At 38.5% G+C, this 19,715-nt stretch overlaps 1 protein-coding gene across 3 annotated transcripts in view; it reads right to left on the bottom strand.

Annotated features, from left to right (window-relative positions):
* The window catches only part of ppp1cc (protein phosphatase 1, catalytic subunit, gamma isozyme), a 28,391-nt gene that overhangs the window by 8,353 nt on the left and 323 nt on the right, over nt 1-19,715 (bottom strand). The window contains exons 1-3 of one of the 3 annotated variants that reach the window (XM_036580588.1): nt 17,485-18,058; nt 4,267-4,398; nt 3,235-3,465 (exon numbers count right to left, since the gene is read on the bottom strand). In XM_036580588.1, coding sequence (XP_036436481.1) covers nt 3,235-3,465; nt 4,267-4,398; nt 17,485-17,494 — 373 coding nt within the window. In that variant the 5' untranslated portion in view covers nt 17,495-18,058. Of the gene's footprint in view, nt 1-3,234; nt 3,466-4,266; nt 4,399-17,484; nt 18,059-19,715 lie in introns of those variants that run through there. The other 2 variants (XM_036580586.1, XM_036580587.1) reach the window with 2 other exon arrangements.

Here is a 19,715-nt window from a genome sequence, read left to right as displayed (position 1 = left end):
TTATACTGAGCTACGAGTGCTGGCCCCAAAGCTTAAAAATAAATAAATAAGTAAAATAATAATATAAAAAAAAAAAATACAGATTAGTGCGGCTGTCTACTGACCTGTCCCTGGTCTGGGTCCCATGATAATAAAATCAGACATGCTTGTATTGAGGGGAGGGTCTGCTAAGTCCCTTCTCTGCTCTACATCTAAGCAATATAGAAGCAATTTGTATGGCTATGCAGAAGGGATTGAATAATATAACAATATGAACTCCAAACACCACCTCTCCCCTTCCACTCCAGGCACTATGATCTATGCATCTATGATCCAAAACTCTGGACGAATTACCATTTTAAATTAAACATGAAAGAAGTGTCTCTGACGGATTTCACATTGATGGTGACGTGTCTTGTCGCTAGAAATCTTTAAGTTATATTCTTACCCTGTACAGTTTTTCTGTTTCCGTACCTTTGCCCGCCTTTGGCCTTTGCCAACAAAACACTGGCTCCTGCCTTCATCATCTCCTGTACTAACTTCAGTGATTCTCTTTTTACAGGTCTGAGTGCTTACTTACATTAAAAAACAGCACACTTCACCCCTATTCCCATTCAGATGTACTGGCTAACAGTATCCTACAATATAAGGCATAAAAGTCTGTTTACTCCTCTCAAAATCAGATCGTTCAGTACTGTAGCCCTTAAAATATAGAATGCCCTACTCCAAACTCTGAGACTGCACGTCCATTTCCTCTTTTAAAACTCTTCTAAAGACTTTCCTCTTTAAACACCACTTCTCTTTTGTTGATTACTGTATTAGAGAGTAGAGATGCCTCCATCTGTTTATTTTTATTGCGACCTTGTGATTCTGAAAGGTGCAATATGAAAACAAACCTACACATTTAAATAAATTCAAACACATTTGTTACACCATCACAATATATACGACGACAGAAGGACATACTGAATAAATAAAAACGTCACAATGCAACCGGACTCCAGTAGATTTGGGTTTATGTTCAGTTTGCACTGGGAGTTGGGCCATTGGTCAATCACCGTTTTTTGAGCTCATCATGGTATCCACAACAGAATTAAACCCAAATCAGGCCACAACACTGGTATTTACTTTTACATCAGTATACCTCCCACCTTGACGGTGCAGTAAACGTTCTCATATTAGCTTGCAGACCCTCAACATAGAAGTGTAGTCTATTTTGATTATGACTATGTCCAACTACATCTTAACGCTCTCTATTCTTGCAAATCTGTCATTGTACCATCTTTTTGTTGAGAGGCATGGAAAAATCCTGTTTTGTTGCACCAACACAGTACAGCACCGGTAATTTGATTTCCTGTTAGTCAGCGCATTTAAAACCTGCCCCCAGAGCTTGTAAACTTGCCAAGTTTCTATTAGAAACACAGAATTCTCTCAAGGGAGGACAAATAACTCACAACAAAAAGAACCAGGCTTGTTTTGGATATTAAAGGACAGGTTTGCTGTTTTTCAGCCAATATCTTATTTACATTGATGTTTCTGTACTTCACTACAAACCTCACCACTGCAGCTTCTCACTGGGTTTAAATACTGTCCAATAGAGCAGCTGGTTACATTTACGAAACCCCCAATAAATCTTAGTAAAATGGGAAACTACCAGTGCAGTCTTTATTTATTCTGTTTATTTTTCAGAACATGTTCTGAAGATCAGTAATACAGGGCTCAAGACTGACTAAAATGGTTGCGATTGCGAGCACAATTATTAATTTGTGAGTAATAAAATTAACTAGCCAGTGGCGACGTAGCAATTTTGGATTATATTTTTTTTGCTTTTAAGTGTGTGCTCGCGGGATTTTACCCAGAGTGGTAAAACGTGGCAACCAAAGCAGCTGAGCCGAGCTGAGCTTTTTGCAGTGAATGTCAGTGTGTAGAAAATGGCGAAGCGAAAAATATCAAAGATCAAAATATAAAGATTTTTTTTTACACAATTGTATGTCTGTCAGACATCAAGAGGTCATCTCCCCAGTCTGACTCATTAAAGACCAGTGAAGTACGAAGATGTACTTGAACGTTCGTCCACGTCAAAAGTACCACCACACAAAGACATTTCAGAACTTCCTGGCTTCAGAAATTTCCTTGGCCCAGGTATGATAAAGCGTACTGCGAATTCTGTTCGAAAGCGAGCAAAGATACAGCTGGAAAAATTGATTTCTTAACAGGAATCATTCAAAAAAAGAGACTGAAAAAACATGGAGAGTTGAATGTATTAAAATGCATGTGATTTCATTTTCACAAACAGTTGCTCCTAAAGAAACTCCCTTAGACTGCACAGCGTGAGAGCTTAAAATCAAAATTCAACACAGCCTAAATTCAACATAGCATGTGAAGAACTACCCTTCACCAAAGTCACCTCCCAAATCTTGCTAATGAGAAAAAAAATTGATGTGTCAGTCATTTCATAATATGTTTGACAAGAGGTTGAAAAGCTTTATTTTTTTGCACATTATTATTTGGCACTTAAAAGCTATTGGCACCTTATTTTTTCCCTTTTCGGAGCCAGCGGCTCCTTAAGCTAATTGTTTTTTTGTCTGGAATCCTGTAATACTGCATTCGATTTTTGGACATTAGCCACACTACATTTGTACTGTTGTTAGCTGGTTTTGCACTCGTTCAAAATGGGTTGCATTTGTGTTATTCCAACTTTCTTTCCTTACATGATTCATAACTAAAGTTGTGATCTGTAGAAAAAAAGGGTGGGAGGAAAACGTGTTAAGATTACGGGTACTCAGCTATTCCAACTGACACAGGGGTTGAGAAACTGAGTATGTGTCGGCTAACTGTTTAATTAATTTAATGTCATACTGCTGGTGTCCGTATGTTAAACGTACTATTGAAAAAAAAATACATAGCAGTAAGGGCGCAGTTGTAAACAACTGCAAGTCGCACATTACATACACAGCCACATTAGTGGTTATCTTCACACATGACTGAGTTTCCTGTTTCTAAAAAAGAGACCCCACTGAACTGCATTCAAACTGAACTGCATTCAAACTGTGTCAAGCAGTTAAGCTTTAAGCTTTGGGCAATTACAAATGAGAAACAATTTTATTTGGTCTAAAAACCAGCAAACCTGTCATCTCAGACAGAACTATCATTTAAAAAATAAATACTATATTGACAACTCAACATACAGGTCAAGCCAACCACCCACTGCACAATGATTTTTATGTCTATAACTACAGCCAGTATTAAACTCACATTCATCATAGAATCCATAGATGCGGTTGATGGAGGCGCATTCATGGTTGCCCCTGAGGAGGAAGAAGTTCTCTGGATATTTGATCTTGTAGGCCAGCAGGAGGCAGATGGTCTCCAGAGACTGCTTCCCTCGGTCCACGTAGTCCCCCAGGAACAGGTAGTTACTCTCAGGTGGGTAGCCCCCATACTCAAAGAGCCTTAGCAGATCATAGTACTGCCCATGGATGTCGCCTACAAAGCAGAGAGCAACCTTACTTGTTACACTGTTCAATGAGACCAGTAGCTACCAGATACTTCTGAATACAGTGGCTAAATGTCATCTCCAACCACTGGTCAACAGCTGATCCTTAATGCTGGAATTTCATTTTCACATATCACACCAAATGCCTTCTCAAATATTTGAATATTCTATACAGCATATAGGACAAAAACAGCGTAAGACGTGTTCCACTACAATGATTAAATCCAAAACTGGATTTTTATTTTACTGGATGCTGGTCTTTCCGCATGCAAGTCAAACTGCTTCATCCTATCAAAGTAGGGGGTTCCTGGCCACACTGAGCGATGAAACCTACCAGACTCACCAGCAATAGTTACTTCAGATTCTAATTACGTTTTTTAAGCCACTCAAAAATCGCTTTCTTTCAGAGTATGCACTAAACTCAGAAAGCAATATTGGTCTTACTGCCCGGTGCAGTCTGAATAAGCTTTCTACTGCACTGACCAGCAAGCTAGTGAGCGCACACTCGTCTATTCTCAGAAATAAACACAACTGAGTGCACGCTAGCCGGCTATCTGAAGTAGCAAGACGTTTACTTGCATTGCAACTTGAATTAAGAGCAATATTGTCAACTCAAATTAGAAATCTAAAATCAGGCAGTTAAAACTTAACAACACAAGCGTCATTCAGTTCTGGCTTCATAAAATTGGTAAATGCATTGATTACTTCCAACAAACTGGATTTATCAAATATTACTGAATATTTGTTTGCTCCCTTGGTTAACTCAGCTGTTTGGCTGTTTATCTACTCACCGCAGATCTTCAGAGGGGCCTCCAGCTCCAGCAGGATGGGCTGGCTGAGAAAGATCTCACGAGATTTCAGACACAGGCCGCGAATCTCGTTCTCCTGCAGCTGAACATTCTTACCAGGCTTTGACCCTCTCACTGCGGATGAAAAACAAGCACACACAGGCAATCAGTATGATTACAACTTAAATTTGGAGTAAGTAAGCTCTAGTACAATTCAACTGCAGTTACATAATTGCCATTGAGATAATGAATCTGTAACTGCATAACGGCCTGGTGAAGAGATGATGGAATAGAACAAACATCCATTCTATCCACAGCGAATCTGATAAACCTGATTCACACTTTCTATAAGTTTCAGTAAAACAGTGTTTTACTCTCTGACGTGACTGTCTATTCTTGTGTCACATTTCTTGGCATCACACGAGTTCATTTCAACATGAAATAAGATATACATGTTATTTCATACATACTGGTGAAACAATGATACTGGAATCATACTGATATCAGCAGATATATGCTGCCTGTGTTTTTCTACATTTTACTGTTTTCATAACGATTTAAAAATAAATGTTAATGTAATGCTAATCCCAGTAGATCTAGTCCCAATTTCTATTCATGCATCAGCATCAGTATTAAAATTCACAGATAGCTACAAGAAAAAGATCAGCATCGGCCTTCAATTCACATGTTTCTCTGCTATCTCTACATATCTCGGTGTGTTACAGGTGGCATTTTTATAGGTGCCAAATCTTTCTAATGTTACTACCAGCCAGTTTTACCATCCAAACAGTTAGTCCTTAGCCATCAGTTATAAAACAGACCATCATTGACTACAACCATTCTACAGAAAGGAGAAAGTAGGTTAGGCTCTGAAAATGAAGGGTTTTCCAACAATTGGATGTCCTTCCTCACCCCCCCTCACTACCCCTACTCTGCTCATCGCTGCCCCAGCCTGCACATGTGGCCTTGTTGTGGAGGAAAGTGACCTGGAGTGTGCATGCTGTTGCTGTGAAACACAGGCTCCCTCCCAAAAGCACCGCGTCATCCTGCGGTTCCTCCACCTCGCTCTCTGCGTTTACATCGATTGGCTTTTTATTTCGCATGGTCACAGGGGAGCAGTCAGAGGAACCGTGTGCACCACTGCCGCCCTGCTGCTGCTGCTGCCCAGCATATTCTATTTTTACCCCTCCGTCCTGGGCCACCGGTGAACTCTCAGCAGCTGAACCACTGCACCAGCATCACTCAACACTTCAGTCCTGCTCCAGAACCAGTTCTCTCCACCAAAGTACTAACATGTCAAAGCAAAGCCCTTATTAATATGCCTCTTAAATCAGCAGCAGGGCTGGGAATTGGCAGTAATTTTGCAATACGATGTGTATTAAAATACAAGCAGCAGGATACAATGACACAAAAGCACACAAGACACTTAAACACTTAACAAGTAACAAAGGTCTGTTATGTTGCTGGAGGTTTTTTTGGTGATGTTAAGGCATTATTTTCCTTGTTTTTACACATTACAAATACCACTCATATTGAAATCCCCTCATACATACACAGCCTATGGCAAAGTAGATTCAGTACTATAAATGAGCCTTTGAACATAACGATTTGGGTATATTGCTGTATCGGTATTTTGAACACGGCTGCAGCCTTGAGCAGTTATTACTAGTGCTATAAAAATAGGCTCCTGTCTACTTAAACGAGGAGAGATCTACAAATGTAAAACTAAAAGCCATCCACCCACTGACATCCATACTTAAATCTTCCACAAGTATTATACATAATTTACTCTGTCTTATAACATAAAAAGAAAGCATTTTTGAGGCTGTTCCAGTTAGTAAGCATGTACTGATGTATTGAAGATTTTTCCCCCACATACGCCTTTGCCAACAAAACGACTTCCCATAACACACCCGCCATACTGAGTGTTACTCATATTTCAATTGAACTCCTCCTAATGTTTGAATCATCAAACCACACCTGAACTGATCTTACACCAGAGCTTTCATTGCTCTAGAAACATACCACTCTCTCATATATATATATATATATATATATATATATATATATATATATATATATATATATATATATACACACACACACATAACTGCTGTCGGAACAAAACCTTGTTTGTGAAAATTAGTAGGAAAAACGTCTGGTTCCATTGACTTACATTAAAAGTAAAGTATGTTTTTTTTCCTATTCCTGTAAAATTATCACTTTGGAGATACGATGTTTTGTTCCGACAACAGCGATATATATTTACACCACCAAAAAACATCCGAAACCTTCTACATGTCGATATTTCATCATGAATTCACATTAACATTAAGAACATTTGTATTTTCGAGATAACAGTTTTTGTTAGCCCTAACGATTTTTTTTTTTTTATTATTTTTATTTTTTTTAAACCACTCTTAAACCCACATTCAAATCTAAACTATTAAAACTGGTCTCAAACCACTTCTGAGAGGTTTTCAGACTCTGGTAATGATATTCCTCAGCCCAGGTATTGCAGCACAGATGAAAAGAGAGGAATAAACGACTCATTTAAACTCAATGAGTTTCTCATGGCCTGCTTATCTAATCATATTATGCAGAGACCGAGTCTAACAAACAGCAAATAAGGCCTGGAGTCTCCCGGTGCCGCTGATGAGAGGGGGACAGCCACGCGGCACATAGCACAGCGAACCTGCTAATCCACAACACAGACGTAACGGGGGCGGGTGTGGGTGTACGGCTGTGGGTGGGAAGCACTGGTATGACACAAATTGTGATTATTTTGAGCGATATTGTGATTAACAATTTCAGTGAGCACAACAGTGATCTAATCACAAAGAAGCATTTATATTGGTCAGTGCAAACAATCAATTCTGTGATTTTTGAACACACCTGTATGAGGGATTTTAGTTCACATCTAACTGAAAACTCTTGATCAGAGTTTATTCAATGCAATGTCACACAGACACCCAAAGGGTCCGTTAACAATTGGCATTAACATTTCTGCCAGAAAATAAAAGCTTAAAAAAACAAAGCCTACCGCCTGCTGCCATGGGGTTTAAACTGGGGTTTACAGTTTTTCTAGCTGTTCACTCCATTTGAAATATGGAGTTACAATGTTTTTCCAAGTCTGACATTGGTTAAATAAACATCAAATCACTTTTTTTTTTTTTGTTTATTGTTGACATACTTTTTAATACTTAGTTCAGAACCGCATTAAAAAGAACTGTGCACCCCCACACTGGTTTAAAAGCTAAATTAGATCATAAAAAACATTATCGATCCCCAAATCAACCGCAAATTGCTAAGCACACATAAACAACCCACCTGTCAGCCTTATGTCAGAGTTCTGCATACACAATAAACAAAAACAGCAAGAACATGTGCCAAGTTAATGCTGTGACATCCATCAACATTTTCAAAAAGCTACGTTTTGCCTATCCACATGAAAACTTCATACCACGTCTGTGCACAATGACACCGAATCCACCAGCAAAGGGCTCAGTTTAGCTGACAAGTCAAATTAGACGGTCTCGTTCGGAAACTGAGCCGTTAAAAGAGCAAGCCTGAAAGCCGCCCAGTATGGAGCCCAAAATAGCACTAACTGCACAATGAAGCCCAAACTGGGAAAACACTGTCATCAGATTCACACTTACTTGCTGTTTGGAGGTATCAAACAAATGTCAACATCTGTTGTTCCTAATGTGGTTGTGAGAGCTTAAACGGACTGGAAAGGAAATGTTTCGACATCGCATGGAGGAATAATGCTTCTGTAGGCGCTGCTTGATGGAAGAAAAATAATCAAATGTGACTCAGGCTCTGGTGATGCTTGATAAAATTCAGTATCATGATATTTTCCAATTATATCACAGTATCAGATGATATTCAAGGTTTAACAAAAAACAAACAAAAAAAAAACATTATGAACCTATTTTGATTGGACTGCTCTATTCTGCTACTTATAGGGGAATAATCGATCTTTAACCAGCATAATTAAATGATTAAGATGTAAAAATCTTCAGACTGTTTTACTGTGAATTGCGTCGCTCTACGGAAACCTACCGAGCCAGAATTATTCAAAGCGGTGGTGATGGGAACCGGACATCCAAAGTGTTTAATGCCTCTAATAGCCACCTCTCGGAACGTGATGGTACGAAATGGTTATAAATATGCTGTTCGGTGCCTAGAAAATTGTTTTATAATGGTTTTGAGATAAGCTCTTGGCCTAAAATGTATTTTTTTTTTAAAATCCATTCAAGGCGCGAGGTATGTACGCCCAAAAAACCTTCGTTTTCCGATTTACCAATATTTTATCATTGTCAACATCACATATAAAACATAAAAAGTGTAGTGTTCACCGATCGTTTAAATAGTAAATAAAATGGCTGCATTTGAGCTGTAGATATAGTGACTCCTGGATGTCATCAACGCCACTGTAAAGATATCACAGTTGGCAAGTTTTTCTACAATTAACCATTTCATATGAAACCACTGTAAATGACTTTGTTTACATCTCGACGATTTACTTATGCTGACATTGAGAAATTGATGGAATTCCCCTTTAAAATTACACCACACGGACCCTAAAACAGTACTGTACATGTTAACCAAGGAGAAAACATTTCCTGAAAGAAAACGTACTGTTTTACTTTTTTAAGGATTTTATACTGTTGTTTTACAACAATTTGAAGCACCCAGCAGTTAAGTTTGTTATCCATCAACACAGCTACAAATAAAAGTGCTAGCTTAAGCTTAAAATGAACTTATTCTGCAACGTTATTAAGTTCTGCAATTTTACAATTATTCTGCAATTTTTACATTCTGTGGACTTTCACAGACAGTACTGGTCTGAAACATGAAAACGGTGTTTATCCGTTTTATTTTGTGCAAACCTGGGTACTTGCTCCTTGTAATGTCTTAATGCTAGCCAACAAGGGCGAGCTACTGTTAGAGATGGAATATTTTGTTTGTTTACAACTTCACAGCAAAAAAAAAAAGTACTGAAACAGGCAAGACCGACAGCCTAAGTCTGATCTTCAGTCGCTGGACAGTAAAGTAGAAGGTTGGCGAGGGGGGTCTTGTCTGCCAGCGCTGCTGAAAAAAAATCCTCGAGGAAATACTGTATTTAGCCCAACACCAAGCTACAATCTGCTCTAGTGCACGACTTTTGACTTTTTGGTATCATTTGAAATTTCAGGTACAGTATGTTCCAACCTGCCTTTAAACAAACAAACAAAAAAAAAAATCTTAATTCTTCTGCCACTTTCTCAACGCATGCCAAACCCAGAGGCTGCAACAATTGCATCATCGCATCGTACTTGGCTCTGCAACACTGTTCCCTGGCAAAATAGTTACACTGCATACTACGGCTTCTTAAACCTGCCCAACAAGAACTGAGGTGAGTCAGCCACACATAAACACAGCTACATTCCAAACTCAAGGACCAGGTCACTGTACACATCAGCCAAACACGCACAAACACACTGCAGGCAGATGAAATTTCATACATTCCTATGACAGGCAAGCAGGTACAGTCTATAGCATTCAGCTCTATGAGAACAGGACATCCTGACCACCCTGCTCTATGCTCTAGGGGTGTAACTACATGTTTTTTCAGATACAGTGCAATTTTAGATTCTAAGAACAAGATCTGGTCATTTGTTTCATTTATTTAATGTATTGAAAATGTCTTTATCATGCAGAGCTCTAATTATTAACTACCCAGATTGTGTTTCAGTGAGTGGTAGACCCCCTTAGATATTTTTTTTTGATTGGCAGACCCTTCAAAGCTAGTTTGGGCACATATGTGGTGTCAAACATGTAGCTCCAGAGTTGTATCATCACACAGGATTATTTTTAGAAATAAAGAGAACACACTGTACATTTTTTTTTGAAGAAGTACAACTGTGTAATAAGGCAGTTCATTTCTATCTGAGAAATTCACATGTGACTGATGCTTAACAGTTTGAACTAGGCCAAAGAATAATGTGTATGAATTTCTACAGTTATGTATAAGATTATCATTAACAGTTTCTTAAATGAACACTGAACACTGTTTGGTTTGTCAGGTCTATGAGAAAGCTGAAAAAGATCTGCTTTTGATCATCAGGGTTTGACACGATATAGGAAGTTGACCGCCTGTCTGTAAATGTCCACAAGGGGCAGCTTTCGCTGGTTTTACTCGTTGAGAAAACAGCAAAGAGGAAGGACCACACTTGAGTTCTTTCAACACCATATTTTCATAAAGCTCCCAAAAACTTAGATTTTAATTTGCAGAAATTGTTGTTTCTCTAAAGACCATGATATTCTACTGTTAAAGGCAGTCATCACTCATTTTATATCAAACTTGCTATTGGCAAATCCTGATATAATAATTTTTAAACTATATTTATCTTAACATATATTAGCTGGGTCAATTTAATCTGATAATCTAATCTATTGCAGAGCTTGTGAACTGGCAATCAGCAACATCACATACAGTATTCAAGCTTCAAGATGGGGAAAAAAAAGCTGGATCTGCTCATCTTCTTGCCAAAAAAGAATTAGATTTTTAGGTAAAAACAAAATAATCCTCCTCAGCAGTAAAATAAAGCTCTGCTGATCGTTCAAACACAGTTTTAACAGTTAATGGTCTTAAACACTGGAGTTGATGTATAACTGCCAATTCACCCTTTAACCCTGAAGACTGGCATGCGGACTGCTGGTCACCATAGCAACACAGACAAGAATCTTGCCTAGCTAGTAGCTAACAAAAAAATTAAAGAGAAAGATTTAAGACGAACATCAATAATTTGGAGACGAATGGACTTATTTGTGTTTATAATCACTCCAGCTGGTTTCCTGACCACTAAAAAGTCGCGATGCTGAAGTCAGCTTTTCATTCGAATTTTCCTGTTCCATCTTAAATGGCATAGCAGTTACATTCTGGCATCTCAAACACCATTTAAGGTGGAACGGGAAAATTAGAACAAGAAGCTGGTGAATGAGAAGCGACTTCAGCCTCGTAAAAAAAGTCAAACGTTTAGGGACATTTTACAAGAAACTGTTCTGCTTTTGCAGAAAAGTTTCCTGCCAGAGATGCGAGAAAAGCAGCTGTAGCTGAGCTAAAGCAAAGCAAAGTAAGTCTGCGTTTTCGTTTCTATTTTACGTTTTAGTCTAGTCTTTATTTTTTAGTACCAGGACATTAGCTGGCACATATTAAGACATATTTTCAGCCAAGATGGTAAAACATTACTTCAATAAAATGGACATACAATGTTGTGGCTCCCAAGGTGGTTTGATTTTTGTTGAAAGGACAAAATGGCTTTTCTTAACATTTGGACTGCCAATCCCTGACCTAGACTGTTTAGTCAAATCTGGTTGAGGATGTCAGTTGAACATAGTTATAAACATACATTTAGACACTTTTAAGGCTCACACTGTAAACGGTGTATGAAAAGTGGACAGTCAGCAATTACCATTATGTAAAATGAGTCATTCTAACTGGTGGTCACTTGACTTCATGATCGTACAAAGACTCGTCTCTCTCTCTCTCTCTCTCTCTCTCTCTCTCTCTCTCTCTCTCTCTCTCTCTCTCTCACACACAAATAACTGGGACAAAGAGCATTTTAATTCCATTAAATAAAGACAAAAGGGGACTGACTAACTTTGACTATCCGATTACTCTGCCTTAATTACAGTGAAGTCAGTCAAAGAAAACACCCACCCACGCGTGTTTTAACGCATGCTCAAACCAGGGGGACATCTGCGCTGTGGGCTGGTGGAATCCAGCCATTGTACATTGGAGATACAACAGCACACACACTCACACACCAGGGTGTTTGCATTAGTAACTTAAAACCCACACACACACACACACACACACACACACACACACACACACACACACACAGACACAGCTCCTTCTCTGAAACCGAAACGTTCAAACAGTACCCTGTGCACTTTGATCATTTAAAATGTTGGCTATGCTTTTATTACTCAATATAGCTCTGTTATATAACTTACAGTCTGTATAATCAGTACATCATCTTTAGTTTACCTATTAAACATTTACACATCTTGCTCAGTCAGCTGTGTGGGTACAGTCAATGTTTATGGGCCTTGAGTCAGACAGTAACGGTAAATCACAAGCTTTGTTTAGATAATCATATCTCATGGCCATATATTGTCCAAATCTGTAAGTACACTGTTGATAAGATCATTGAATACATACTAACATTTACTGCAAGGTCTTTGACACTAATATAAACTTGTACATTTCAGGACTCAGCGTACAGTTCCCCAGTACAACCACGAAGTAGACCGCTCAAAACAAATGTTTTAAATACAGACGGTGTGTTTTTAGCAAAAAGATCCAGCCTAATTACACAACCTGTCTGACAATCCTGTTAACATGGCAACAAAAAGTGTGCTGTTAATAAAAACATTTGATGAATCTGCTAATATTAGGACTTCTCTTAAAAATAAATAAATAAATAAAAAGTCCTTCTCTATGTCCACAGTATGAGTGGCTGAGCACTGCTGTGACCCATCAGGACTGTGTATTAGCCAGTGCACACCGTACAACTGTTCAAACTAATCTGTCCTGTCTCGACAAACGCAGGGCGGATTTGTTCCCACAGCTGCACTGAGTCATTCTTCAGCCACGCTGCACAGTTCAGAAGAAGCTCCCAGCCCTGCTGTGGTGCCCGTCTAAAAGTCAGAACTGACGTTCTCTCTTGGTATGTTGTTCCGTTTTGGTCAGGGCTCATTCAAGTGTGGGGTTACCATTTACAGAGTGCTTTTTTTGTCTGATACCAACATCTAGCAATAGTATACTGTACATCGACGTCATTTTTTCCCTTTTAAAACCTACCAAGCTATACAGTATCCGTATATAGTTTATAGGAACATTATATAATACCACTAATAATATCGTTCACAAAATGCTTAAATGCTTAACCTACTCGCAGGAGGAAATACAGTCAAAGCCCAGCGAGCTGCTCATTATGTAAGTGTTGGGCTATGTTAATACTCAATTAAAAAGTTTGAAAATTACTTTTTTTTTTGTTAAAAAACAAAGAATGTGTTAATTGTTTTAACATCTTTGCATTTCTATGTACCTAAATTAGTTATCCCAAAAAAACAAAATCTATCCCCAAGATTCCCATAAAAACACTATAACGAGTAATCTGTGTGTGTGTGTGTGTGGGGGGGGGGTTTCCCAGAAACACTGCTGCAATTTGTATTTGTACTTAAATGTTCAACATACAAAATAATTTGTATTTGTATACAAAGCAAAAGTGGGTGCCGCTTCAATCAGAAATAAGTGTGAGGTTCCTGAATGAAAGATTCCAGACTAATCAAAGGACCACCAGAATTGAAGAAGTGCTGAGTAAAATGCTTTATTCTTAAGCAGGAATACTTAGGTAATGAAGTTTGACTTTTTTTTGACACTGGAGAATTTATTAGTTCGGTCAGTACCATGAAAGCAGTAAATATACTACATACCCAGGCCCAGTGCCATTGATAAAAAAAATAAAAAAACATTCTTAAACAATTAAATAAATAAAAACACACACACCATTAATCTCAGTATGTTTTGCTTCACTTTCCTCTACAGATTTACTTTGGCATTTGTCTAACAGTGAGTTACTCTGGCCATTTTTAGTGTTAACCAATCACTATGTTCTTATCAGCTTCAGGGGCAATTACTGAGAACGTTAGATAAAGGAGGCCCTGAAACTGAGAAGAAAACAATGGCCAAAGCTCCTGAGACCGTCAGTGATGCTGCAATATGGCTGCTGCAGAACTGGAAGACACTCATTTATAAAACAGCAACTACACGTTACTGGGCTACACGTTACTTTGGACAAAATGTTTTTGCTGTTCTCTGGAAAGATCTTCATTTACCTGTTTTATTGGCAGCACACATAAATGAATGTTCTCTAATTTGGCAACACCATACTGAAGTAGTGGAGAACAGAGGTAAACTGTAAGGTTTTTGGGTTTATTTGTCCAGGTTTCCATTTACTGGCACGCATTTTTATTTTTTTTATTGCTGCACTTTCTCAGGAAAAAAGGAGAACCAACGAGGCAGTTTTAGACTTGTTTATTCACCTTGTCCTAACATACGCTGTTACGTACCTTACAGGGGCGTGGGTCTACCACAGATCTATTATGAAATGGGCCTATTACGAAACAATCTATTACAGTAATAAGTCACGAGAGGACGTGCGTCACAATGACTTTACCAAGCTTAAAGGGTTTAGGCACAAAATGAAGTGTGGAACAAATCAATGTAAAGTATGGCCTAAAGCAGTCCACTGCTTGTATAAGACAAAAAATAAATGTGAAAATACCTCACTGTTCAAAACATTATTATTATTAATAATAATCACCTTCTGCAATGTTTTTAACAGTACGTTACGGTTGCCATGCAGTATTATGGTCAAAGATTACTCCATAAATGAGACACTGGTTTTTAATAACATACTGCCTTATACAGGAATTAGCTGACGTGTACACGTCCACTGGCTTCAAACACGGTTTAGCTTCGATTCCTGGTGATGCTACAGCCGTCCGTAGCCAGGAGTCCGAGAGAGCACAATTGGCCTCGCTCTCTCTGGGGTGGGTAGGATGGCCTGTAACACCAGTTTTTGGTGTTAAGAACATGCTAACAGAGCTGCTTACCTGAACGGCTGAGCTGCTTCTTTCAGTAATCACTCGTCTGCCGCTGTGTGGTCACTTACAGTCCGAGTTAACGTTATTGAGAGCAGAAGAAACCGCCAGACTCTTGGCATAATGATAGCCTTTAGTCACGATTTAGCCTTTAACCTAGCAGCTCACAAGGCCTGCCTGTGGTGCGCCTCCATCCGTCAGCTGCATCAGTGGGGTCTCATGGCCCATCGCTTCAACCAAGCCAGAAAAAACACTAAAAGTCGCTAATACAATGGCAATATTTACTGAACTGATAGCACTCAGAGATGCCGGACAAGTGAACAAGATATTTTATGTTTAATTAAGTTGTTAAAGATGGTTCTTATTTCTGATTCTATAATAGTAAATACAAAATTAAATAAACAGTAAGTTCTCAAGCATCTAACAAATATAATCCAACAAGTAAATGCCATCTAGCCAAGCTATGTGTGTTTTATTTGTAACAAGAACACACATTTTACCAAAATAAAATATTTTAAAAATGTAATTACAATAGACTTATACGATAGAGTTAGTATCTGTATCAGTACTCAGTATGGGCCGATACTAAAGGATTAGGTATCGATATCAGGATCAGAGGGGAAAAAGTGGTATCGGTGCATCTCTAGTAGAAACTGTGACTAGATTCACCTTGACTGGCACTACAGAGAAATGCCATATTTACAATTACTAGTAAAGGGTTCCAAAACAGTAAAATAAACAATATGCAGACATTTTTGCATCGCAAATAAGCAACATCTAAACATTTTCCTCTTTCAGATCATAAAATACTGGTTTGAATTATCAGTCAAATGCCAATAATTCTGTGTTTTTCAACAATTGCTGCATATGATTCTGTTATTATTGTGCATGCCTTTTACAATCTCAAGCCCTCTGTACAATGTCAATAATCATAAATATGTAGCACATCCATCCACAATCCACGGCCTAAACAGAAATAAACACTCATACAAGCGACAAGGCCAGTAAGTGTACAGTCTTGGAAACTCCAGCGTTAAATGTCCAAACACAGAGCACTGAACACTATAGCCCTCTTCACCTTTAGTAGCCATGAGAGCAGTTACATAAGGGAACAGCTTGCCAAAGGAACAGCCTGTATTAATACCAGTGTAGGAGATAAGGTTTACTACTCTCTCTGAATGGCCTGGTTTCAATGAGGGCCATAATGCATCCATAAAGATGCACGCAGGTTCAGAGGCAGATCTCTGACGCTACACACAGGAGAGATTTATCTTGTTCAAAGCATGGCTGTCATAGTTACTCAGTTTAGAAGAAAGATCTTCTAAAGCGTACATTCTCAACAGGCCAGAAATCATTAGTTAGTAATGTGTATAATAATGCATATTTTACATTATCCTACAGTACTAAAATATTTCAAATTCATCCAATACACTTCAAACATCCCAGTTCAGTGGTTTTCCAGCTGTTCAACCTGAACTGAGTTGAGACACCACAACACCATTTCAAATAGGATTTTACATTTCGTGAACTATGTTGATTCAAAAACTTCCAAAGAAAAAAAAAACAACAACAATATTTATAGCTTTTTTTAAATCAAACATTGACCAGCAAGTCCCAGTAAAGTACACTCACCATCTCCAAAGTGCCGTCTCTAACTGCTCAGCCACCTTCTAACAAATTCTAAATATTGTCACTATTTCAAAGAGTAAAATGAAAAGAAGGGGGACATGAACATTTTCACATAAACACATGAACTGGTCTGAACATTCATTAGCCAAATAACAAAGGCAAAAATGGTTGGCAAACAACAGAAGCCCTAAAATGCTGCATTATATTACGATGGTACAAATATCCTCCACACAGGACAGAATTCATTTTAATTGAGTTTAAAATGACCCAGCTTTATTGCATTGCATCGTCTTATAAAATTCAGCAACAATGCGGTTCTCGATATGTAAAAGACACAAAAAACACTATGTGACCACAACAACTACTAACTCTGCTTTTAGTTAGTATCCTCAGATGATGAATATGGTTCAGAAAGCAATTTCTGAGTGAGCATTCACATAGAAAATTAGTTATAAACAAAAGGGTTCCTTTTTTCTGCCTGAAAGGCTGTTCCTCAGCCTTACCTACAGGCTAAGTCAAATTCTGATGCCAACTTTCTCAAATAATCCATTTCAACATGGCAAGTAATGTGGCAACATCACATAGAAGCCCCCTTAAAAAACAAAAACAAACACACTTTTGGTTTCTGAACAGAAACATGCTGGTATGAGTTGGTAGTTTTTGCCAAATGTTTAATTATTCACATTTTCACTGTCTATAAATTGCTTCTTGATAAAATAATAGTAAAGTGAATGCTTATTGCTTCAGTTAACCAACAGGCAGTCTCAGCAGCAACTGAGAAACGGGCCACCTGACATCTACTGCAAACCAAGCTGGCCACAACCAGCAAGATTTTGTCAATTTTGTCAGATTAGCTGTTGCCTCTAGGTTTTAATCTGTAAAGGAAACACAGTTTTGCTTAAAAAAAAACAAAAAAAAAACAAGACTCACTGTATGGCATGACTCAGGATACAAAAGCCAGATCTGGAAATGTGTCTGACGTCCACAGCATCATATCTTTGCAAAGTATTGAACGTTTCACTTTGAAAATCTCTCTGCTAAGCAAGATATGCTTTCTCTGATTATCAGGTGGTGCTCTTGGAAGATCCCACTTGTTTTAATCAACTGCTGAAATTTAAGTTAAAATATTCATTGGAAATCTTTTAACTTTATATTGTCCACTGGCTTTTTTATAATAGAAATAAATCATTTAGATTAGCCAATGCATAGACGAAATAACATATTACTAATTAGCAGAAGCCCTAGACTTATGAATCCAAACTTCTTAGTACACCACCCTGGGGTGGCAACTGTTTGCCCATTCCTGACTGCTGCTGTCAGTCGACTCGCAAACTACTTCTAGGAAACAAGAGGGTTCATCTTTCCTTTTTCTGGAAGCCAAATCATGAACAGTCTGAACTGTTCGTGCCTGCTATAACATCCAGTCCAGTGGACCATCAGTGGAGCTGCTGGTCAACCCCAGTCCTCAGCATCACCAGCTCTGCTTTCTGTGAGATACTCAGAGCGCAGAGAGCTTAAACAGGGCAAACCGCATGAAAAAAAGTGGGTCGTCTCTCCCCTGCAGTGCACAACTACCAAACCACGCTATTCTCTACAGTAAGAACACAATCTATTCACTTTAAAAGGGAACTCCACTGACTTTTAAAAAATTCTACATTATTAAATGGCTGAGACATAAACCAATTCAGAGCGGTTTAATTTAAACACTCCGCACTAGAGAAATGTGTCAAATCAGAACTGTTCAAAGTGGTGGTGACGGGAACCAGACGTCCGTCTCTAAGAACTCCTTTACATAAAGTTATTACATGAAACGGTCAGATATATACTGTCTGACATCTCAAACATTGTTATTTTTATGTGATAAAAGTTTTTGACTAAAAATGTATTTGAATCCATATATTTCAATCCATTCATGGCAGAGAGGTACATGCAGGGTGTTGAAAGGCAAACTGACCCCACATATTTTTTTCAGATTTATGACTATTTTACCATTATCAACATTACACAGAAAAACTCAGCAGACACCACTAGGTTCACTGGTGGTTTTGGATAGTAAATACAAGTGCTATATCTGTGTTGTTAGACATTGTGACCCTGGATCCTATCACCACCACCAAGTTTCTCTACAATGAGCCATTTCACACCAAACCACTCTAAATGACTTTACATCCCAAGGACTCAATTATTCAGAAATGTTGAAAAGTTTGTGGCATTCCCCTTTAATAATTCTATTAATAAATAATAAACTCAGCGCTGCCAGAGCGGCTATTTGTGTGTGCTTATCTTCTGTATCTAGCTACGTTATCTAGTTGCAATTTTCCTGGGTAGAAAAAGAAACACAGGGCACATTTATTGCTTACACCAATGTAATCTTGATGATCTGCAACCATTTCGTTTTCTACCTTGCTTTCAAACAAACAAGCGCCAGCATACTGAAGTCAGCTTTTTCAAACCATGAACAGGCAGTGAGCTAACGTTAGCTAACACTAATGTCTGGGTGCTTTACCAAATAATTTACGAGTAATATTAGTGACCCTTTGGGCACAAAAAATAACCTTTTAACGCGAAATACATCAACAAAACAGTGTTTTCAAAAAGGGAACGGTTAACGTTAAACTGTGTCCTGGGATAGCTGGTTAGCGGGCTAACGTCACACGAAGCTGAAGCTAGCTTCTTCCTCGAATCTTCCCGTTCCACCTTAAATGCCGCAGCAGTTGCTTTCGGGTCCCTCCGGCGCCTGAAGGGAAGCGCCGCGCCATTTAAGGTGGAACGGGAAAACTGGAACAAGGAGCGGACGAGAAGGGAGCCGACTTCAGCCTCCTTAACATTACGTCAATTCTCCCCAAGTTACGATGCTAGAAATGACAGTAGCTGACATTAACTCGATATATTTTTACACGTTTCAATTTCAGAAGACATCCACACCAAAAGCTGAAGCGAATTTAGTGCGTTTGGTCTAAAAAATTATTAAAAAATAAAAACGTTTGCTGTCAAGCAGGGAAGCTAAGTAGCGTGAACTAACCTAGCCAGCTAGCTAGCTTAGCTAACCCTACCTACCTCAGGCTGGCGAATCCCTACCCTTCTTTAAGCTACAACAACTGACCTCTTGTGCAATAAATTGACCCCCAGAATACTTGTGATTTAAAAAGCCTTACGTGGTG

Source organism: Colossoma macropomum, unplaced genomic scaffold (genome assembly GCF_904425465.1).
Source record: "Colossoma macropomum unplaced genomic scaffold, Colossoma_macropomum, whole genome shotgun sequence".
In the NCBI taxonomy this organism is placed as follows: Eukaryota; Metazoa; Chordata; class Actinopteri; order Characiformes; family Serrasalmidae; genus Colossoma; species Colossoma macropomum.
This window is presented reverse-complemented; position numbering and strand designations above follow the sequence as displayed.